We start from the raw sequence: 24,319 nt of genomic DNA on the forward strand, positions 1-24,319 counted from the left end.
CCTTTTATGATGAAGGATAATTTATAAATAGCCCTGATTCCGCTACTTGGAGAAAGCTTTTGTTTCTCCCTATACTCGATATATGTGATACTCTGCAGTGGAGAGCAGATGTTCGTACCGGATTCTGCTCGCATGGAAATTGGCCGTACAAGACTCAGAGGCGAGGGGTGAAATAGCATCAGGGTTATCTCCTGTCCTCAACTCAGAGCTCCTGTTACAACCAGTCTGAAAGGCCAGGAGACGCCCTTGGACTCAGCAGCACAGTCTTGAGCGCATGCCTGTGTCTCTGCTGGAGATGAGCATCCTGTTGTTTGCAGAGTCCAGTTACAGCTACAGCTGAAAAAAACCCCTGTCTGCATAAACAGGAATTTTCCTCAATTTCAGGAGCCAGCAGAGGATACTGCCTTGTCTCTCTCTCTGAAAGGGCTGAGTAATTGTTTGTTTGTTTTGTTCCTTTGCTGCCTTCTTCCAGCTCCATGACTTTGGTGGCACCTTTGGCAGAAGAACAGTCACTGTCCCTTCCATTTTATCCATATCCACCAGAGGATTTTGGTTTCCAGATTGTCTGCTGCTGCTGAAGCTGTAGCAATAACACTCCTGTATAGCTTTACTTAAGGGAGGGAAGAAACAAAACCACATGACAAATTGGTTCAATTTATCACAGCAACAGAAACCTGCAATTCAGCTGAATTGCCCCCACAGGCCAGCTGAGACAGCCATCAGTATTTAAGGACCTGAGTGACACTGCCTGAGCAGCTCCAGCTCTGCCTCTGCCCCTCCCCTCATGACAGGTGCCCCCAGGTGTGTCACTCCACTGGTGTGGAGGGCACTCCCACACTTCCTCTGGGTGACCAGAGTCTGTCTTCAGCCTGCTGGGGAAGGCCTGCTCACTACCCACAGGGGCACGGCCCAGACCTTCTGGGCACAACCAAACTCTGCCCCTTTTTCCTACCTGGCTTGACCACCTGTGCTGCATGTTCATGCCCAAGTAACAGCCCCAATTTTCTGTGCATGCCTGTGGCACACAGGGAAGTGGGAGCAGGACTGGTCCCATCTCAGTTCACAGCTTCTCCTACAGTCTTTTTTTTTGGGGGTGACTGTATAACCCAGAGAGGATTGTTCACCTGGTATCAAGCTGGAGATGGCTTCTGTTCAGCTGTCCATACCTGTTCCTGTTATTCAGGCAGGAGTATTTTATTCCAGAAAGAGCTGCAGTGAAATAAAATGCCAGCAATATGTCCTGCCTATGGTGCACGTGGTGCAGGACTTGAAAAGAGCATGAGTCAAGCTATGCCAAATCCCTCCCAGCAAGGGAGCCTGGAGATCTCTTTTGCTGGGCCCAGGTTCCAAGCTGGCATTTGAGAACATCTCCCAGCTCTGCCTCCGCATGTAGTGGCTCCGCTCTGGCTTGCTCTGCCTGGAACAGTAACAGGAACAAGTGACAGGTTATGCAGTTACATATGGCCATAGGCATGTTCCCTCATGGCTCTTGTGCCTCAGTTTCCCTGGTCTGTAAAATGGAGGTGACTGCAATATTCTGGTGACAAGCACAAAGTAAAACAAGGCATTTTTGTCAGGGCAGTGGTGGGGCAGAGGAGTTCGTGCTGCTGGATCAGCAACTTTATTTCCTTCAGCAAGACAGCACCTTCTACTAGGCTCTCTGTTCACTTAAAACCCCTCATTATCTAGCAAACTGCATATTCCAAAGTGGGACTTCATTATCCACTCCAATGGCAGTGAGTGGCAGAGGCCATTACAATAAATGTCTTTCTGGTAAGATGGCTCTCTAATTCACTTTGTATTTAACACTGGCCATGGGGGGTCAGGTCTTTTTGTAAGATACATTCAGCAAAGCCCCTTTGCGACCATCTCCCTGCTCTAAGGAGGTGATTAGAAATAAACAAAACAGCAGAGGCTGCTCTGTCAAAATAGTTTGGGGCAGAGAGGACAGTGATGTATACAGAGGACTCAGGTATTTAGGAGGGAACAGCTGGCCTGCTGCAGTGCATCCATCCAGAGATGCTGGGCCTTTTCCTGTGCCAGAGCTTGGCAGCTGCTGGGGGACAGTTTCCATCCCCTGGAGTGCTCGGTGACTGCCCTCAGGCCCTCTGCTCTGGTGGTTGTAGGGCACCTGTCCTGTTATGGGCACGGCTTAAAACTAACAACAGAGTTGTGCAGAACAAAATGTAACTCAACAGACACATGCAAGTGCCCTAGCAAATACCTAATGGATTGTTCCACCATTTAACTCTCCAAGAAAGGAATCATGAGCCAATTCAAGTGCATTCCAAATCACAGTTCTTTAAAAAAAATTAACAGAGCCCAGCTCTTCCTCTGGCAGCTGTCCAGTTATTAATTTCAACGTATCAGCTGCAACTGAATGGGCTTGGGCTTCTGCCCACTATTTCTATTTATTTGTTTTCCATTCATCTCCACTGAAATTAAAACTCAAAGCCTTCTAGAGAGAATGGAAAACAAACATGCTGAAACAATATTGCTGCCCACATAAAACCAGCAGAAATCACTGCACTTTTTCCTCCTCTGCAGTGAGATAAGATGTAATTTTTAAGAATCTCTGGGCATTTCACCTGAAAAATAGTGCAGGCACCTGTGGCACTAGTGCAGCCTCGAGTTCTTGTTCTGGGCACATCCATAGGCAGGATCCTACTGGAGGTGTTTCCTGTCTTCTGGGCTACATTGACTGCAGAGGCCCTGGGCTGGAGACCTTTCTGGATTAAACAACTTCTTCATGGTTTAAGGAGACAGAGCCAGATGGTCACACTGAGGCTACAGTCCCACGTAAGAGTTTGAACTGTGCCCATGTTCCTGTACGCTGCATTGGCTGTGGGAAGAACTGCAGGCTTTTAAAGGAAAAAAGCAGCCCAAGGGAGCACTGGTGACCTGTGAGCCCCAAGGAACGTGGGCTGCTGAGGGCTCATGGGTCCATCTGGCAGAGCATCTTCAGTCATAGGCTTGCCCAGCTGGTGAAGAGGGCTTTAAACTACAGTTGCCAGGGGAGAGGAACCTCTATCCATTCCACTTGTACCAGTTTGATGCCAGAGCCAGCGAGAGAAGCCTAGAGTCTGGAGAGGGATCACAAGTGGGCAGAAGAGCACCTGAAGAGCAGCATAAAGGAATTGCAGCCACTCCAGCCAGGAAGTCAGTCTCACCAGGGATCCAACTCGAATGCCCCTGTGCAAATGCACACAGCATGGGGAATAAACAAGAGGAGTTAGAGATATACATATAGTGATATACACACCTGCAGGGCTGTGATCTTATTGACATCACAGAGAAGGGAGGGATGGCTTCTCTGACTGGACTCTTGGAATGGAAGGATACAGGCTCCCTAGGAAGGACAGGCATGGGAGACAAGGTGGAGTTGTTGCCTTCTATGTCACTGACCAGCTGGAGTGCATGGAGCTCTGGAGATGGATGAGGAGCTGACAGAGTTTATGGGTCAGGAATAAAGGGGTGGCAGGGACATTACAGTGGTGGTCTGCTACAGGCTGCCCCAACAGGAAAACCAAGCTGATGAAGCCTTCTACAGACAGATAGGAACAGCCTCACATTCACAAGCCCTGGTCCTCATGGGGTACTTAAACCACCCCGATACCTGTTAGAGGGACAACACAGCAGGGGACAAGCAATCCAGGAGGTTCCTGAATGCATTGATGATAACTTCCTTCTCCAAGAGATAGAGGAGACAACGAGGAGAGGTGGAGTGCTGTAGCTTCTTCTCACCAACAATGAGGGGCTGGTAAGAAATGGATCTCATGGGCAGCCTTGGCTGCAGTGACCATGAAATGGTGGAGTTCAAGATCCTAAGGCTGGCAAGGGGGGTGCATAGCAAGCTCACTACCCTGGACTTTAGGAGAGCAGATTGACCTCTTGAGGGACCTGCTTGGTAGAGTACCACGGAATAAAGCCCTGGAAGGAAGATGGGCCCAAGAAAGCTGGTTAATATTCAAGGATCACCTTCTTCTCCAAGCTCAGGAGCAACGCATCCCAACAAAAAGGAAGTCAGACAAAAAACACCAGGAGGCCTTCATGGATGAAAATGAAACTCCTGCTCAAACTCAAACAAAAGGGAGCTTACAGAGAGTGGAAGCAAGGACAGGTAGCCTGGGAAGAATACAGAGAAAGCACCCAGCCTACCTCATGCTTGTTTGATTTTGTATTGGTGTCTTGTTTTGTTCTGAACCCATCTTTATTTCAAAGCACATCACTTGATAAAAATGTTTTGCTATAAAAGCCCAGGCTTTTACAATGTCCTGACTTTTTATGCATCCCAGTGTGAATAAGAACTGAAAAGACAGTTTATAAACTTACCTTTAAAGTGATACAAAGTACAAAATATTTACAACTACATTTACAACTACAGTATTTAAATCCTATTTGCAACAAGATCAATAGGATCCAACTGTTGATGTACAGGAAGGAATTCTTTCCAAGATAAATAAAATGCACTAAAATGAGGTTTTGGTATTTTTCAGTCTTTTTCAAATGTTTTCCTTCCTTAAAAACACACAAAAGTAAGCGCATAGTACAAGGTATGAGTCTGGTTGAATACAGAATTCTTCTGCTTGTTACCTATAAAGATTTTCTTCCACCAATAAAAAGAGTTTCCAGTTCTGTATTTAGGGCCTCATCAGGAATTACATCATCCTCCATAAAGTCATCTCCAAGCTTTTTCCACCATGGCCAGCGAGTGTGTTTCAGCATAGTGTTGTGGGATTGTCTTGCCTTGGTAGCTACAGGGACTGATCGACTCACGAAGACACCAATGTCTTTTTCTGTGGTCTCTGCTAACCCTGGAGCATCTGTAAAAACAAGGAGAAGAGTTTTCTACATTTTGTTTGTGGCTTTATGAGTATTTCAAACAAAAAAAGGAGCACTACCCTCCCACTTCCCACTGTCCTAGATCATCTCTTTCCCCATGCTGGCATTGCAATTTTATGACCACGTGATAAATCTGATTGGAGAGGTGATCCAAATAAAGGCTAATCCGAAAAAATAAATACATAATGGGGTAGAAAGAAGAAGGGGGAAAGCAGGACTACTTCTTTCAGGTGCAGTGGTGGCATCTACCAAAATGACTTCTTGGGTAAGTATGACCTAAGAGGATCTCCTGGTCACTACTGCTGGATCAGTGCTCCTGGCACAGGGTGACATCAGCAGGGTGTTTCCACTGCTCTGGCACAGCAGCACTGAGCATTTCCTGCCTGGGAGACCCAGCACAGTGTAAGAGTGTGTTGCTGATTTGCCTGCTCAGGGAGTAATGAGCTGCAGTGACACAGCACATGACAGACTAAATAATGGAATTCAGTAACGTGCTGAATTCTACCCGGCTTGGGTGCTCTCTGGTGGCTGCAGTTTGCTACTCTTGCTCCTTCACTCTGGGCCACTTGTCTGGAATTAAGATATCACGATAGTGAATTCTGTTTCACATAAAGCCAGGCCAGAGAAAATGAAAACATGATTCGGAATTCATAGCTCAAAGATTTCCTTCTTTATCTGGAAGGGGTTAGAGGACTTCAACCAGCAGCTTACTCACAATACAAGAAAACAAAACAAAGCAAAACAAATGTAGAGGAATAGGTTGTGTGAGATCCCCTTTTTAGAAATTTTAATGCCTTTTATAGGCCCATTGCTTGTAGAAGAATAAGATACTCCTTGAAAAGTAGGTGTACTTAACGTACAGCAACACTTGGATAATCTTTAACAAAGCCTAAATCTTGAGATAAGGCATATGGCAAAGGAAGAAAGATATTTCAGTTTTGAAACGAGGCTTTACCACTGCTCACTCTAATTTTCTATCTAAATTGGTTTAATCCAAAAGGTAATCAAAACTATGATCACAGGCAGTCACATACTCATTAGCAGCTCCACATCAGTGTTGACCTGAGCCAGTAATGTCTCTCTCCTCTGTGCTGCTCTCTGATCCAGCCTGCTCCTCAACAGGAACTGTGCCAGCTTTTCCTGAGCCTGCATATGTAATTCTTTACTCATTTCTTCTGACATTTGGGAAGCCTGGAGGAAAGTAACAGTTTGTTACCATTAGGAGCTGGTTATTTTAAATCTTCCGGGGGTAGAATAATGCCTAAACAAGGAATGCAAATGCTGTTCTTAATTGTTAACTTAATAATTTTGCTTCCTCTGCAACTATCTCCGAAGTTATCCTGCATCAAGTATATAAATTTTCCAATTACAGTTTGCTTTGACACTTTTTATTAGATTAATGGTTAAAATCCCCAATATCCTGCTGCCTTGCAGTCAAACAAGCAGGGTTAACACACACATACCTCACATGGATTATCTTGATCAGAATTTATGATGCTGAATTTATTTCATCCCTAGAGTATTTTATGTTGCATCATTAATGCAAATTATGAAATGACTAAGAAACAGACCGGATGCAATTTGATGTAGTCATCCACCTTCTGCTGCAAAGCTAGTCTCTGCTCATCAGTCAGTCCCTTGGGTTCTTTCCAAGGAGAGAGAGGTCTCCTCTTTCTTCGTTTTTCCAAGAATTTACAAGCCTTTGTAAAGAACATATGACAATATGACAATCACAGACAAGAAGTTTGTCTTCTCATTTTGTTTGTAATCAATCAGTGAAAGAAAAATATTTCCATACTGCATTGTTAAAGCCTAAATGCAGCTATGATGCTGAAAAGACAACATACAAGGTCAGCATGAACACTAAATAGTAAGTAACAACACTCATAATAAGTCACTGACTCATCTGTAGTGTGGTGACATTCCAACCTTAGGTTTTGAAGTAGCAGCTCTTACATTTAACTTACAAAACTGAATTAGGATTTGTAACCTATGCAAGGTTTAACCCTTCTAAGCAACTTGTGGCTCTAGACTATCATCTGCTGAGTAATTTTTTGATAACTTATGGCTACATTGACAGAAAGACAATAAACAGTTTTTTGAGGCATCACAATAATCCACTCAGTCCTATCTAATGCTAGAACAAAGTATATATACTTACTGTTCTCTGAATGATGACAGCTGCTTTATACTCCTTAAGAGATTGTTTCTGTTGATGAAAAATTCTTCTTGCTCTATACCCTCGCCAGAATCTCTGGATAGTTAATGCTGATTTATCCTCCATTTCCTCCATGTATTTATTTACCTGACCTACAGATGTAACAAAAATCCAGTTACAAGACTGTGGGTTAGGATCTCTTAACAATTTACATTGTTAATCCTCAAACTAGACAGTACCAAAGCAGCTTGGGTGCTCTCAGCTAAAAACCCCTCTTCCCCCAGGTCCGCTAGTTGTGGGTCATGTCTTGCAGACTTGTAGCTGCAATGGAGCTTTGTAACACAAGAAAATGGGCTCTCCCTTTCTCCTGCACCATTCTGAAGGCAGCAGATCTTGATCAGTAGTTACTGAGCCCTGGGGGAATGAGCATGTTCTCTTTCAGATAATTGGGTCAGGAGAAGAGACAGTAAGACTACAGTGCAAACAGACGTGCAAGATTAGGACATATATTTGGGGAAACTGGAGGAGTCCCAGACAGTTGAATCTTCTGCTATAGTTTAATATAAATCATACTGGCATGGACTCTTTCCAGTAAGGCCAGCTGTCGTTCATGGAAGAGTCTCATGGCTCTCTGTCTCTGAAGTTGCATTTGCAGTTTCAGAGCCTCATCTTCCTTCTGTTTTGCTAAGTGTTGCAGCTCCTGTTCCCGTTTGGCTCTGCAATACATAAGTACATTAACAATTACCTTAAGCTGTACATTTCTTTAAAGTACCTCTCTTTCTCTTTGTGTTAAATGGTCCAGCACTGAGAAAGGAAATCCACAAAATAATCTGCTACCCCAGCTGCTGGCTGCAGAACCACACGAAGCAACGAAAAGTCACCTGCAAATTAGCCACAAATCTCTTATACCCACAAAAAACTCTGAGCCAGTCTATGAAATCAAAGGATAAAATTTTACCTAGGATAAAGTTCTAAGGACCCTGAAAGGAGCAATGCTCCATGTGGGACATTCAAAGCCAGCACAAACTGGAAAAATAATTTTGTTTCCATTATCTGGGGAAGAGGTAAAGCAACATTAGCCATCTGCTCCAGTATGCACCTTTTCCAGTCCATCCATCAGCATGCATGGCACCTGCTTCCTATAACACATACTACTATTTTTCTACTGACTGCAAGAGTAGATCAGAATGTTGGCTGTCAAGCCTCACTTCTTAAATTTGGAGCGATTTTTTTCTCCAGGAAATACAGACTGACATTTTCTCCATCAACTTTGTTAACAGAACACTAGGAAAGAATTTTCTTGCAAATTCTTCCTGATCTGTACTAGATTTGATGTTATGATGTTGCCCTGCTGTGCCTGGCACTGGAAAAGACTCAGCAGATGTTTCAGAAATGAGACAACTGAAAACTCTGCAACTGGCCCTGGAGTATTTAAGCTAAAAATAGCCTGTACATCAATTATATATATACTAACATATCAATATAGAGACTAATACTGGATATATTAATGTATCAATACTAATAATTACTGAGACCACTTCAACATGGTCTTTGTGAAGTATGAAAGACGAGGTGTGAGCTAGGACTCCACTGCCCCTTTTCATCCCAATGGATCCGACCTCATTAGCAGCTTAATGCCTGAGACTCTATGAGTTTACCCCAAAATGAGGTAACAATGTGACTTCTCTGTTCCTACTGCAGCAAAATCACTTGCCCACTCAAGACCTGAGTACCCCAACTGGGCCCACAGCCCTGAGTTCTGCTCTCCTCAAGCACTTTTCCAGGGACATTGAAAGAAGCGCTTTAAGCATTAGGAAAGAAAACCAACGGACTGAGCACAGGTACAAGGGATGCCTGAAAGGAGAAAAAAAAGTCAGAAGACTAGAACTAATGTACAGCAATTTTGGTATTGCTGCATGTCATATCTTTAGACTCACACTACTGTTGAGATAATTGCGTGTTTCCCATCACTAGTGTAAATTGAGGTGCAATTTTTCCACCAACCATACTTTTTATCAGTCTCCATAACTGGGTGGGGAAAGATGGGATGGAAGCTGTTGTGTAAAAGAGATGCTCTGGATTTAAAGATCTGACCTAACTGAAAAGCCTCCACCACAACCTGACACACCATAATCCCTCTACAACTGTAACAAAGACTTGAAGTGTGCCCACACACCAACCTACAGAGACAGATCATGATATGTGTGATTATATCAGAATGGTTTCAAGGAAACTAGAGGTTTTCAGCCCATGCATTTCTGCAAATTAGAGCTGTAAATATTTGTATTTTTAATCCAGGAAATTAATGTTTTAATCCAAATATTATATTTGTATGGTGAATGAAGTTACAGCATCAAACAGGACTTTTGATGGCATTTTCTTGATAAAACTATTAATATTTTCCCCATAGATTTTTATCAGCCTCATTAGGTTGAAAACTATAAGAATATTTAATGAACTTTTCAGATGCACCTCTGTGAAACTACCAGTAGTGTCTGTCAGGTATTCAAATGTTTCTTTGATACTGATTCTTTCCCATGTAGTCTACAAAACACATGTGCTTCTTCATTCTCTGTTCCTCCTAATGATAAGATGCATTTGCTTGCACAAGATCACACTGTGACAGGGAAATGCCTCTGAACAGAAGTAAAACATACACAGAGTGAGATCCAAGCTTACTTCAGCAGTTCATGGCACAGATCAGCCTCACTCTGATCATCTCTTTATATATATAAAATGGTTTATTTTTTCCTGCATAATTAACACAAAACTCTTGCCATTTTAAGAGTCTTACAATTAGCTACATAACAGTGAACTAACTTCAAGGATAGATTACAGGCTTTAATATTCACTGGGGAGACATTTCTGAAACCATAGTTTCAGAAGTTTATAACTTGCAGAGTTTAAATCTTCCACTGCAGCTGCAGGTGAGCCAAGTTTGGAGTTTCAGCCTCTGCAGTATTTAACCACACTTGTTCTAAACCAAATCTGTGAATATAACCAGAACTTGACTGCTAAAAATTAAAAAGTCCTCTTGAAGGTTCTTCCAAAGTCATGCTTACAGTATTCCAAACACTATTTTTCAGCATAATGCTAGCAGCAGTTTTGACCCAGACAGAAGAAAACCAACACTGGAGCTGCACAGTTACTGTATTTGCTCAGTACACTGGGACTGACTGAGCCATGAACACACAACTTTAAGGATATTAATAAGTTTCCATTCCTCTTAATATTAAACAAACACTTTCAAAACTCCATTTAAATGATTCAAGAACTACTTAAGAGGCACACACTAATGCTTGCAATATTGAAAATACAACACAAGGGAGTTGAGCAGCTTGTTGATTGCTGATAGCCTTGTCACACTTTCCCTTCTGCTTTACCATGTTATGTCTTGGCCCAACATCCAAATTTCCTGGGCTATGAGTTTGGCTTGCAGGCTTGCAAGGTGCCTGATGAGAGCAGGAATATTGGCTTGAAGTGTATGGTGGAGTAAAAAGGAGCGACAAGATGTCATTCTTGGTGTTTCAGTACAAAAGCTGCAGTGACTGGTGACCCTCAACAAACACACTATGTGCCCCTGCAAATCTTCCAGAAGTTAAAGAGTACACCTGAGATAATCTAATATCTTTTTAATGCCAATCTAGACAACAACAAATCATAACTGTTTGTTTTCTATCACCTTGGTCACAATGCAATGTAATTTGACATTCATATCTTGGTATAGTTTTGACATGGTAATGCTCAACGGGTGCAAAAAAAGTTTGAAAAAAACCCTGCTGTAGAGTCTGAGCTTGATTTAGATCCATTAACCTATATTAAATTCACACTACATTTCTCAAAAGAGTTAGCCTAACGTGCTAACATTACTGCTGAAATCTTACTTGAAGTGAGACAAGCATTATTTACATAGCTTCATTCTTCTGTGCTGCTCCAAGGCAGAGGATACTATCTAGGTCACTGAAACTACTCCACTTTCAAGAGTCAAAGATTTCAAAAATTAATGAAGAACAAGGTCTTGCAATCACCATACTGAGCAAGCACTATGGGCTTTTGTTTCTGCAGCTCTCTGGCATGTGGAAACTCTGGGACAGCTTCACATATAATTTACAGTGCAATTTTGTGTCAAGTTAACCGTGAATCAGTTAACTGTTCTACCACCAGTACATAATTTTCTAGTGCTATTTAGTGCAATCCCATGCTACAGTGTGCCACACTTTCAGTTTTCCATATGCCACAAATTTTTACATAGAAAACATAAAAGCATCACAGAAGTAAGTTTTTTCATGGAGAAGTCTGGCAGCTGGGAAAGGGACAGTTGGAGATTTTGGCACCAAAGTGGCAGTTTGGTACTGCTGGAAAAGCACATTGTTTGGATGTTTCTGCTAAAAGAATCTGTAGTGAAACAGCTCATATTGGCATTACATTACCTTTATGTTTTAGAAATAGCAGATGACTGGAAAAAGCCATCTTCAAGATGAGGGAATACTTGGTCAGCCCAAACTCAGGGCCTGCGATATGGAAACAAACTCTCAGGGAAGGTATTTCCAGTAAGGACGGGAAGGTGAATGGGAATAGCCAGTACAGATTTATCACAGGCAAATCATGTTTTGACCAGCTAGATCACATTCTGTGATGAGATGACTGGCTCTGTGGATGAGGGGAGAGCACTGGATGTCATTGTCCTTGACTTTATCAAAGCTGTCATCACAATCTCCCTTGCAGGGCAGGGCTGGCACTCAGAGAAACCTCCACAAACACATAAAATGGGTCAACACCCCCCACATCAAGTTCAAATGGGAAGTTCTACACCTGGTACCAAACAACCTCATGAATCAGTACAAGCTGGGCACTGACTACCTGGGCAGCAGCTCCAGTGAAAAGGACCTGAGGTCCCTGGTGGGATTACAGGCTGAACACGAGCCAGGAGCATGCCCTTGCAGGGCATAGTGGGCTGCACTAGCACAAGCAGAGGCAGCAATCAAAGATGATTATTTGGCTTTACTCAGCACTCTTGAGGGCATATCTGCAATATTGGTCACACTCTACTGGGACCCCCAGTGGTAGACAAGATACTGACAAAAGGGAGGGATAGACACTGTCCAAACAGAGATAATCAGGGCTATGGAAGGTAGGATATACAAGGTGAGGTTTATTTAGCCAAAAGGAAGGCAAATATAATTTCTGTCTTCCATTTCCTAAGTGTTATAGAGCACACACAGCCAGACCACGGAAGTGGTCAGAAAAAGGACAGGAGGCAGTGGTAAGGAGTGCAACGAGGAAATTCCCTCTGGCTGTAATGGTAGAATTTTTCACAAGGCAAATCATCCAGCACCAGGAAAGTGGTCAAGTGAAATGGTGGGATCTCCACCCCTGGAGACCTCCAAAACTGGATATGGCCCTGAGCAGACAGATTCTATTTTGAGGCTGGGTCTATTTCAACCAGGATATTGAATTAGATGACCTGAATTTTTCCTGTCAGTCTGTGAACTGAGAAAACCCAATCCAAACCTTCTTACTAGACTCTACTCCTTATTGTTTTTCACAAAGCCATAGTGTTTACCTGAAGCTTCTCTGTAATGTGGTCACTGCTTGGGGTAGCTTTTTCAGCCTTCTCCTTGTCTGAAATCCCCTCCACGTAGCCTGGATTATACATGCTGCTTGATGCTGCTTCTGAAATGAAACAGTTGGTAGAATATTTTCTATGCATAAAAAACCACTTAATGACTGCATAATTGGACAATGTCAACATTTGGCTAAAACCCATCAGTTTTCAAATGCATCAAATTCACTATTTGTACAGCTTGGGGAATTAAAAGTCTTGTAAGACAGTTATTATCATGAACCCCATATTTGCCCCAAAGGCAGCTCATCTGATCCCCTGTATTGATGCTTTCTGTGGCAAACAAATGAATCTACAGAACAAACATGTATATAATCAATGTTAGAAATTTGCCCTTAAAACTCCTGAAGCACTTGGCATTTCAAATGGTGATTCAATCAAAACACCTGCTCTAGAGAGGACAGAAAGACAAGTTTGGAGAATTAGCAGCAGGAAAAATGTTACATTTGCAGTATGATCAGAAGTCACTGAAATGCAAACATGAAAAAGAAGATCAATTCTATTCTTAAATGAATTTTAAAAAACCCACAAACCAACCCAAACACAAACCACCTGCTCTGTTGAAGATGAAAGCAAATCTCTACAAACACAACTCTGATTTCTTTAAAGTACTGTCTCTGAGAAACCTGCATGTAAAATTTTTTTAAGAAGCTCATAAAACACGTCATCCCTTTTATTGGGAACACAGCCCAGGTGTTGTTCTTACTGCATATTTTCTCTATATGACTTAATTCTATGTGAATGCTGCTTAGAATTCAGAGATCTAAATTTGTAACACCGATGTGAGAAAAGCAGACACAGTTATTTTTATTTTATGATTAGCAAAAAAATTAATTCTTTTTCCCCTACGATTGTATTGAAATCTATGGTGAATCTACAAAGAAAGTCAATCTCTCGAGTCACAGTGCCATAACTTATTAATAAGCAATTTCTTGATGTTTTCAAAAAAAAAGGAAAAAATAATAAATATGACATTTAAATAGTGAAAAATTGAAAAGTGTCATGGAAGCGATAGAGTAAATCCATTATAAACACATATAAATCACATATAACTAAGATTTCACATTAAAAAGTCTAATCTAACTTTATCACCTGCATTTCTCCTTTTCCACTGGATTGTTCCAAATACAGCATGTCCAAGAGCTGATTGAGCTCCCTGTCAAATCCTTTGCCAGTCCACTGTTTATTTAAAAGCCCTTTTAATCCTAAGGGAAAGAGAAACAGCATGTGATACCAGTAGGTGAATGTTTCTTTTCAGGATTTCAAAGTAACGAACTGGAGTCAACAAATAAAATCTGATTTTATGTGCAAAGGAACACTAGAGCTAAACACCATTGGCCACCTTTGAGTTTCAATGCAGAATATTATCAAAGAATATCTGGTGCTCCAACCATCACAGAGAAGTATTATCCAGTGATTTTGTATGTCTGAATAAGTATTGTGTCTACGTAACAGGCGGTTAAATTATCAGTGTACTTTCAGTGTCTTAACAGTAAGTCATTGTAAGGTACTAAAAGAATGTAAAGCACCACAAAAGTGCAGAGTGTTATTAGCACTATTTTTGTATTTTTCATAATAAAATTTATTTATTTATAACCGGAATTGTTCGATGTCCTATCTGCATAACACAGTCTGTGAGTACATGTGCATCCAATTCATGAGACAAAGTAGCTTTTCGGGTTTGCAGTAGCTAAAAATCACACTTGTGCTCCCCCCACAACACACACACACTCCCCGTGCAAGTACACAGTAACACATGCTAAAAGCTTTGTATCAGACAAATCCCAGAGCCCAAGAGCTCTGCGGGGAGTTGCAGGAAAGAGGAAGGAGGGCAGCAACTAGGCACATGTTTGGATAGTCTCCTGAAGAACTGCAGATTCAAGTAACTTTTCCATCTTCAAATCATTGTAAGTATATTCATACACTAGGGAACTCCAACACTCATATGTACTTACAGGATCTGGATATGGAGCACCAAGTCCTCCATGCAAACAGAAATGGCACCTCTGTGGCACCCCATGCACCATTTTCGAAAGATGATGACAGTTAAAGACTTGAGAAGAGACACAGGTGAGATTCTAAATGGAGTTAGTTGGTGCCCTAAGGCTGTCTACAAAAGCAGGTAGTCTGGCTACACGAGGCAGCTCCCTCACAGAAGTGCTGTGGGTCTGACACAACCATCGGCCAGTTTCTGTACAGACTACACAGCCGATGCACCTTCCAGCCACTGTCAGGGAGTACCTGGCGTTTGCCTCTTAGACGTGTCAACCCATGCAGATAAAAAGACCAGGCCTTCCTGGAAACCTGATGTAAAGACTGTGCCAGTTTTAGGTTCAGGTGATGTCACCTTGGGCAGGCTGCTTCCACTGGCAAAGCTTACACTGAAGCACCTCACACTGGCAATGGCTCTGAGCCACTGAGAAGCCAAGTAACTTCAGTGAGATGGCCAGATGGTGGAAATGCTGTGATGCTTTCTTTGTTGCTGTTATTCCTCAAACTACCTAAAGGATTCCAAATCTGAGTGAAAACTAACATAAGGATTCTAACTTTAAAAAAAACGTAGAGGAAAAAAGCAATTTTTTTTCATTTCTTAGTGGAAAGACAAAATGCACAGAGAGACATGAGGAGTTTCTAAATGACTGTGGCATATTGTGATTCTAGAGTAAAACAAAGCACCATCTTTTGATGGAGACTTGCATCTCTTCAGACAAGCCAGCACTCTACAACTGGGATGATCAGACCATCACAACAGCTTCACAAGGATCCACAATCTGATACCAGCCTTAGGTTCATTATATTTAATTTCAAACCAAAAGGAAGCTCTCCCCTCTCAAGCAAAAGGGTAGCAAAGCTGCCCATCTGGTCCAGAAATCTACCTGGCTGGTACTGCCTAATCAGTAGTCAGCACAAGTGTAAAAAATTGGAATTGAACATTTGTTACTGTCCTTGTCCCCAAAGGACTGAGGCTGCTCATGAGTAGTTTTGACCAACATAAAAGATCTGGCAAACATCAAAGCCTCTTCCTTAGTCACCACAGGCATGACAGAGGACAAAAGGGCTTCCTGGAACTCCCTGCCAGGCTAGAGACAGAAACATTGAATGGGACACCTCATTAAAGAATGAACAACAGAGCAGATTATACACATATGCAGCCTCCTCATCTAAAGGCATCAAGACAAAATGATAAACTCATTACACGAATTCTTGGAAAGAATTCATTCCAATTACTTGGATATCAAAAGACAGTCAGCTCCTCAATAACAGAACAGCATCTATCAGATGAGCAGACCTGTAACATCCAGGGTCAGAAGTTCACTTTGAGTAAAACTTAAAGCACAGTGGCAGATGTCTGACACAGGGCTCTGACTGTGGCAGTACAGACACCCTGCTACTGGGATCCCTCAGTAACCAACCTGCACAGGGAAATAGGAAGAAGTAAAGCCCATCAAGCTGGAAGTGACAAACAACAGGTTTAAAAGACAAGTTACCACATGCAGAGTCCACAGAAGAAAATAAATCTAGGAAACAGAAAGAGGTACAGTATCTTAAACTACAACAAAAATGAACAGAAGAGAAGGAGAAAAAAGCCCCAAAAGCAACACAGCACTGCAGTTTCCACTTGTACTGGATAGTTATTGAACCAAGATGGGAAACCTTCATCTTTGTATTCTCACAGTGACTTAACTCATTGCAGAAGGCTGAGCCATGGGTCCCATGTACGTTTACAAACCTTTGTAGCGAGCTGTGAGTAACTGCACAAGCTGTTTGCTCAGTTTGGCCACCTCCAACAGCAGTTTTGTGGCAGCACTTCCAACAGCAGGATTGGTGGTAGATGAAAGCTTATAAACAAGTTCATCCAAAATAGAGTGAAGGGTCGCTTTATCAGCTTGAAGGAAGACAGAACTTGAAAAAGAAGAAAGGGAAAAAAAAGGGGAAGGGGGACAGAAGTGTTAATTAAAAAGCATGAGCTTTTTAACAGTGATTATTTTTAGATATGTCAGGCCATATAGGAAGCCAATGTGCCCAGCTAGCTGGGCCAGCAACCTGATCCAGGCAGTACTACTGTTTCAATCAACCAATTCCCATTCTCCCAATTTAACCAAATAAAATCTCCAGCTTTTTATTTTTTTTTATTTCTACAACAAAGACTAGGGAAAAAAAACCCAAAACAAGAAAACACAACAATAATATATATTATTCATATACAATAAAATATATAATATATATATTAAATTTATTTTACCAAGTGGTAATGAACTGAGTTTAAAATTTATAATTCAGAAAAATAATTATATGAAAACAACTGACCTATTGATCCTCAAAATATTGTGTAAAACAGACATCATTATAATTGCTGTTTCAACATCATCTGTTATTAACAACTGCAGGAAGCAATCATTTTGCAGTACTGCAAAAAAACAAAAAACAAGCAAATAAGAAATTATGCAATCAGAACCAGACATGAAAATACCATAAACCAAATAAACTCCATTATGGAACACAAGCCATAACAAGTAAAAACAGATACTGTTTCTGGAACAAACTCCCTCATTTATAATTTTTACACTGGAACTTACTGAAATACTAAACTACTTCAAGATCCAAAAAACATGATGAACCCTGTTTTTTCTGCCTTTGAATATCCCCCAGGCCCTGATGTTGCAATGGAATAAAAGCTTCAAAACCTTTTATGTTACACTAGTACCAGTTTCTTATTACAACAGCAGAATTATCACTGGGGCAACAATATCCAAAAAAGATAAGGACTTCAACCTTGACAGTTTGTTACACCAGGTTATTTAATCCAAGTCCACTGATGTCATTAAAGCACCATCTTTTTTATTACAGTGTATCACTGTCTACATATTCAGTAATTTTTCTGACCATGTGTGTTTTTAGTTACACATCTTGTGATCCTTATGTTTTTGTTCTATACTAGAAAGAAAAACAAATTCTGCTTTTTAAAATCAGTGTGATTAACATTGGTTTAATTGAAAGCTTATTTTGGTCAGAAATGTATAGCGAAGTTTGTTAGGTATTTGTAAAGTTTCCTGGCATGGCAACAACTTCAGAAATCTGTTTCCAACTCTAACCACTTCTCAGGGCAGCAATGTACTCTAGTCAAATTTCTGCATATTTTAATCACACACAGGAAAAGACCAACTGTCTCCTATTGGGAAAAAAATTAGTTTTAAAGGTATAGAATTACAATGGGAAATTGTAATTTTAGAGTTACAAGGAAGACACTTCTAATATTTGTCTCTGGAAGACTAGAAGGGGAACTCTTGAGTATTTCCCTTTAGTGGATCTTTTCCATTTTAGATATTGCTGTTGAGCTGAATACTTTAAGAGATTGATTTACCATCTACTTCAATGTAGAAGACTAGGTGGTTACTAGCTTAAGAGTGATTCTTGATACCTGTAGTTGCCATAAATAAATGTTCAGGTGTTTTATAGGTTGACATTTCCCTTACCACATGCTGCTAGTTGAATATGCCCACCGAACAGCCAGCAGATGGCATTGGTTACTGTTTGGAACCAGTGTAAAAAATCTTGTTTTTCTTTATCCTAAACAAAAGAGAATTAGGTAAAAACATGTGTACGTATCTTCACTAAGGACTTCAGCTTGACGTAGTGGGAAGCTTTGTACGCCTTGGGAATTTGGAGACCAAAACTCCACCAAATTCCCAAATGAGGTCAGTGAAACTGTAGGAACGAGTCACAAAAAAACCCAGCTTGTGAGTTCTTTGAGGTCAGAGATCAGACAATAAGACCTTAACATACTACAAAAGCAAAAGCACCCATTTGTGAAAAATTCGTAACAAGGAGAGAGAAGTCTTGTTTACTTCTTAAAAAATATTTGATAGCATAGGAGGGATAAGAAGACAAACAGTAGCTCAGTAAAAATGCATCACAGATTTAATGCACAAAGTGGGAAATACATTACTTAAGATTAAAGAAGAGGGGAAAAAAAAGATACAAAGTGGCCAAGGACACAGTTAAAATGGAAAAGGTTCCCAAAAAACTGGTTTGGTGAAGCTTTAGAAGCACTGGGAGCAAACACCAAACCACTATTAAGTTGAAATTTGATCCCTTTGCCAAATAGAGACATTATGTGCCTACCTGTGATAACACTGGACTGGAAAAAAACACAGAATCAATCACAGAATGGTTGGGATGGAAGGGACCTTAAAGATCATCTAGTTCCAACCCTCTTGCCATGGGCTGGGACACCTTCCACTAGACCAGGTTGCTCAGAGCCCCATCCAACCTAGCCCTGAACACTTTCAGGGACTGGGCATCCACAGCGTCTCTGGGCAACTTGTTCCAGTGTTTTACCACCTTGACAGTACATAATTTCTTCCCAATATCTAATGTAAACCTCCCTCTTTCAGTGTCACAGCCATCACCCCTTGTCCTGTCACTACATGCCCCTGTAAAAAGTCCCTCTCCAGCTTTCCTGTAGCCCCTTTAGGTAGGGGGAGGTGATACAAGGTCTCCTCAGGGACCTCTCTTCTTCACGCTGAACAACCTCCCATCTCTCTCAGCCTCTCTTCACAGAAGAGGTGCTCCAGGACTCTGCCATAACCAGAAGGAATTCAGGTTTTAACATGTGAATGCACATACAGATGCACAGAGTCTGTATTCCAGGTGTGAGCTACAGGCCACTGGAAATATAGAATCTTGGGGCACGGGGGACTGCAAAGGAGCTTTTGATAGTACTACATTGCTGACAAATGTTGTTATAAAACATATGGCCTGATATCTCCCACATTACTTGAGCCTCCACAAATGAAACTATGGAAAGCCTAGTCCCTAGATCCGTGCTGTAAATCCCAGCCATCAGTCAAAGTTTAACTTTGTATTTGATCCTTACTGACGCGGAGAAATACAAAATAACAGTGATAAGTTAACATGTATTATCTGTTCTGTGTTTTGGCAACATGACAGTTTCTGAAAGCTATTTCAGTACTTCCCTTGACTTCAAAGACTTGTACAAAAAGCAAATGAGGGCAGAATAAACTACAAATCCCCACTGGTACAGTGGGATTTCCAAAATTCCACTGAGCAAGCACCAAGTCTGGGTGCCCAGTCACCTCTGAGACCACAAAGTTTAAAAGACAAAGTACTAATTATAATGAAGACTGCATTTGCATTCAAAAGAAATCTTTGCCCACAAGCATGACTCAAGTAGCATGTAGGCTGAGACATAATAAGAAAGTGTGGGGGAAATTACATATTGCGGATAAGACTTGAGTCTCCTGGGATGTCTTTCAGGACAGTGCTTCCTTCTTAAGCACCAAATGCACTTCTCAAGTATTGGACTAACAGAAAAGATGTTACTGATGCTTTCTGAGAATTGATTGTTTGTGGTGTCTATCAGAATACTTTGTAGGAAAACTTTGACTAAGTGCAAGAAGCCAGTGAGCCAAAAAATGAGATAATATGGGGAAACGGGAAACTGTCAGAATCCATCAGGTTGGTTATTTAAATTACTCGTGGGTTTCATTTGTTGAGCTTTTTTCTTCTGATTCTAGAACTCAGAATGCTTCAGAAGCATGAGGGAACCTAACTGGGCAAACCCTTCTTCTCTGCAAAGAGGGGGAGAAATGTGAGAAAGTGTTTAAATTTATACATTCACAAAGTCTGCCTTTAGCATTTCCAATGTGTAAGTTCAGAAGCAGTGAGCATTCTTGGAATTTTTTTGCCAATTTTACAGCAGGAATTGTATGGCAAAACAAAACTTCAACAAATCTGATTTAAAATCTTAAGACTTCCTAAACCATTTTTTGTAAAGCTGAATAAAAGCAGTGGGAACTGAGTCGTTACAAAGGCTGACCTAATGATATGCAAAATTAAGACACTACCGTGACTGGGATGCTGCCTTTTGTAAGGCTTTTACTCCCCTCTTATATTGTTCTCATTCTTCAATCCTACTTACAATTGCAATCCTTCCCTCTACCTTTAAAACCTGTGAAAAGTAGTAGACAAACTTTCTAAACAGGCCTATGGCAACAAACTGGCTTTGCACAAGTCATGGACCAAACGCTTCCCAATGACAGATTTCAGTTTCAAAGCTCCAAGGCATAAGAAAAATGACTGTGATTTCTGGAAAATAAATTTTTATAATACAGTGTCCCTAGAATAATATTCTACTTATCCCATACGTGACCTTGGAAAGCTTACAGAGGTTCTCTGCTCTTTTAACTATGAAATTTAAATACCTTGATTGCTCGGATAAATCGCGCTTGCAAGCGTTTTCCCAAGACCAGCAGGTTGTCTATAGCTGAAGGAAGAAACTTCTTGTAAAATTCCTCAAGATCTTCTTTCATCTCTAGTCCTACACAACAATGACTGAAATGGAAAAAAAAAGAAGAAAAAACCATCAACCTGATTAGTCAAAGGCCTGTTTGAACAGCTTTGAATGAATGTCACGTCATCAGAGAAGAAATGCTTCACTGGCATGGGACAATTCACCACTGAACAACAGCTCACTGCTGTGACTGGCTCCAAGGTGGCTGCCTCCAAAAGAAGAGGAATCACTGGCAGGCTGGAGACCATACTACTACTTATTATGGCATTTCTCAGTTTAAAACATATCCAAGGCACTTTCTCCTTTGACTTCAAAGGATCTGTTCAGGCTTGTTCTGTATGCTAGGGAAGGGCTCTGATGGTCATGAAGAAGGAAAAAAAAAAAAGGCAAAATAGACAGGTAGACAAAAAATTGATAAAGGAAGACTGATATGAAGGGGGTGCACATCAGGCAATGAAAATATGTATAAAAAACCCTATTATTTATTACAAAACCTTCAGCAACCCTGTCTAAAACCTTTGCTAGCTGAGGAAGACATGTGGGCTAGAAATCAGTTCCTCAGATCTCAGCTCTTATTTTACTCACCGCAAACACGTCGGTTGTTTCTGGAAGACTTTTTACAAGAAACTGCACGTTTTACAACTGGGAAGTTTTTCAGTTCTGCACTCAGCACAGATACCAGTGCAACAAAAGAGTCTTCATGATTTTTTATGAATTTTGCTTTCTGACATTTTATCTAGGCTTTGTTAGCTTTTTAGGAATGCACAAATGTAAAGCTTTGTTTACCAAGGCCCTTGGAAAGCAAATTCTAGGCATGAAGCTGAGATTCATCCAGTTACAAAAGGACATTTTTACAGCTAGAATAAATTTCACTATTGTGTGCAAACTGAAATAGTTTATAGGGGATGATTTAAGTATCACACTACTCTAGTGATAAATCTTGCATTCTCTTACTGAAATTCCTCACATTAAAAATTCATACTGCAGATATGGCATAAATAAGAGATGGTTGCCTAATTACTTCATGCCTTAGAATTTTGCTCCCTAGTTAAGCCAAAACCACATACAACTTGAGAAAAATTTAAAATGTATTATTTTTCCTAACATTTAAAATTGAGATTGGATCACTGTGGATTTGAGTTTAAAGTTTTCTTATCTACTAGCTCTGAATTAAATTTAACAACGTCATCCTCACAATATCACTACATGGGGTTATCTAGTTTATATGAACCCTGTCATCTATTATATTGAAAAGAGTAAATAGGTACTTAAAATAGCTATATTAAATAGACATTTAAATATAGCCAAGCTAAGCTGTGAGTCAATCAGGTCAAAGATCTTTGCAAGATGAAATCCAAGCAAACAAGCCTTTTTAAATATCTACAATTCAAAATTAGCAATTACTGGATAAGAACTGTTGCACTGATGAGTACTGTCCAAAAAAAAAAAAGAGTAAAGCCAACACAAACCCTGTTCCCACCACACAGTTTACCCAGCTCAATGACACACAACGTGAATGAATTAAACAGGACCAATTAGGCTATGCCTGACCCCTCAGCTCTTGACTGCTCCCTGCACTTTAACCCTGGCCTTTTCTGAACAGCGAGCCTTGTTCTGGATGGGAGCCAATGTATTGCAGCTTGAAAAGAAAAAGAGCAAGATGAAAGGACCAAAAGAAAACTAGAAGAAAACTTCTTAGCTTGTTTTTTTTTTACCTTAGTATCTCTGCTAGCTGGGCAGCAGTGGCCCAGCCTCCCCGCAGTCGAGAGTGGTCTTGCCTAAGGACCAGCAAGCAGTACTGAGTAAGACCATAATCATATATATCTTGCTTAATTTTTTTTGATTCTTCACATCCCAAGGAAGGGCTACTTAAAACTCCTGTGAGAAGAAAGCAGGAGAGAGACAAAGAGGAGCATAAGATTCTGATGTGCAAGATTTTTTTTTCTTTTACTAAAACATAAGGAGAGTATATGCACACAGAGCCAGGATTAAAGTAATTATAAGAGTGCTAACAACTTCATGAAGTATTTTGTCAGCATTTTTTGCTCCTACAGCTACAAACCATTTGTAAGATTATATGACAATCAGGAAGGATCGCTAAACTTAGGTTGCCATTTTCTTTCTACACATTTAGTAGCAAAACATACATTACCTGGGATATGGCCCATTTGTATGAATTTCCTGAGCCACATAAAACCACAACCACTGGGAAACATATAGCTTCCTTATAATTACATCCCAATTTAGAACAGGACCTGACTTGTTCCAACCATTCCTAAGAGCAGTGGCTGTGTGGCAGAAGGGAAGGCAGGGGAGTCACACAGGAGCTCATGATTACACTTCTGTGTTAAGACTCAAACACCGAATACTGAGGACCACTCTGGCTCTCTGCCCAAAATCACTGGGAGAAATTATTTGACCAAGTATAAGATTCCTGCCCGCATCAGCAGGACAAGGGCCCACATCATCGGGGTGACAGCTGAGAGGCAGGAAAAACTCCTGTCCATTTGCTCCCCAGCTCCTCCTCCTTATTGTTGCTAAGCCAAACGCCACTCAATGCCACTCTCAGGAAAAGCTGCATTGTCAACCTTACAGAGTCTCCAGCCATGCCAGAAATATTCAGAAAAACCTTCAGTATTTAAGGAGGCAGAAGAGAGAAGGACTGCCCATAGCTCACCAGCCCATCCTTTTATTTTAGGAAAGGTATTAATTACCCTTTAACTTCAGCAGCAGCAGGGGGATGTCCTGTTCCCCGCTCTCAGTGACCTGAGCAGCCAAGGCCAGGACCTGGGGGTCCGCAGCTGCCATGGGGAGCAGCAACAGGCGCACACCACCAGCGATTCCAGCCTCTTTCCTCCCTAATTGTGGCGGTGCAGGCGCGGGGTCCTTACGCCACTACCTCCATCCCACCTCCAGCTCCTGCACCACCGGCTGGAAGCCTCGGGCCGCCCGTCTCCCCCTGGGGAAGGAAACAAACATGGAGGGAGCCCCGACCGCGCTGCCTCCCGAGGCCTCGGGCGGCCGGACCGGCTCTGCCGGCAGCGCGGGGCTCCGGCCGGGCGGCCCGAGCGCGGCCCCGCGGGGCGGGCAGCGGCAGCGGCCGCACCTCAGCCTCAGCCAGGGGAGGGGGCGAGGGAGCGGTGCCCTCTCCCACCGGTGTCACCTTGGAGCCCCCACGGCCCCCCCGAGCGGCGGCGCCGGTGCCGCGAACCCCCGCACCGCGGGACCCCTCAGGCGCTCTGAGAGGACCCCCCGCACGGCCCAGGCCCCTTTCACCGCCGCGCGGGGGCTCCCCCCCTGCGGGGGGGAAAGGGGAGGTGTCGGAACGCCGGACCCGCCGTCTCCAACGCGACCGCTCCCCCGCGCCCCCCTCCCCGTATAG

At 41.9% G+C, this 24,319-nt stretch overlaps 1 protein-coding gene across 5 annotated transcripts; it reads right to left on the reverse strand.

Moving 5' to 3' along the window:
- Nucleotides 1-398: 398 nt before the first annotated feature.
- IQCB1 (IQ motif containing B1) lies at nt 399-24,307 on the reverse strand. 5 transcript variants are annotated; one of them, XM_027678973.1, is made up of 14 exons: nt 23,652-24,007; nt 22,653-22,815; nt 20,849-20,978; nt 18,098-18,191; nt 16,932-17,031; nt 16,354-16,526; nt 13,716-13,828; nt 12,564-12,688; nt 7,574-7,716; nt 7,004-7,152; nt 6,414-6,542; nt 5,877-6,033; nt 4,594-4,823; nt 399-610 (listed from the first exon to the last, which is right to left on the reverse strand). In XM_027678973.1, exons 1-13 carry the CDS (start codon nt 23,743-23,745, stop codon nt 4,594-4,596), a joined length of 1,800 nt encoding a protein of 599 aa, XP_027534774.1. In that variant the 5' UTR covers nt 23,746-24,007; the 3' UTR covers nt 399-610. The 5 variants fall into 5 exon arrangements, with proteins under 5 accessions (XP_027534774.1, XP_027534773.1, XP_027534772.1 ...); XM_027678972.1 differs by lacking the exon at nt 399-610 and adding an exon at nt 24,214-24,307 and having other exon boundaries at nt 4,202-4,823; nt 23,652-23,896; XM_027678971.1 differs by lacking the exon at nt 399-610 and adding an exon at nt 24,044-24,181 and having other exon boundaries at nt 4,202-4,823; nt 23,652-23,896.
- Nucleotides 24,308-24,319: the final 12 nt, after the last annotated feature.

The sequence above is a fragment of the Neopelma chrysocephalum genome, unplaced genomic scaffold (genome assembly GCF_003984885.1).
Source record: "Neopelma chrysocephalum unplaced genomic scaffold, ASM398488v2 Primary Assembly neopelma1_44, whole genome shotgun sequence".
In the NCBI taxonomy this organism is placed as follows: Eukaryota; Metazoa; Chordata; class Aves; order Passeriformes; family Pipridae; genus Neopelma; species Neopelma chrysocephalum.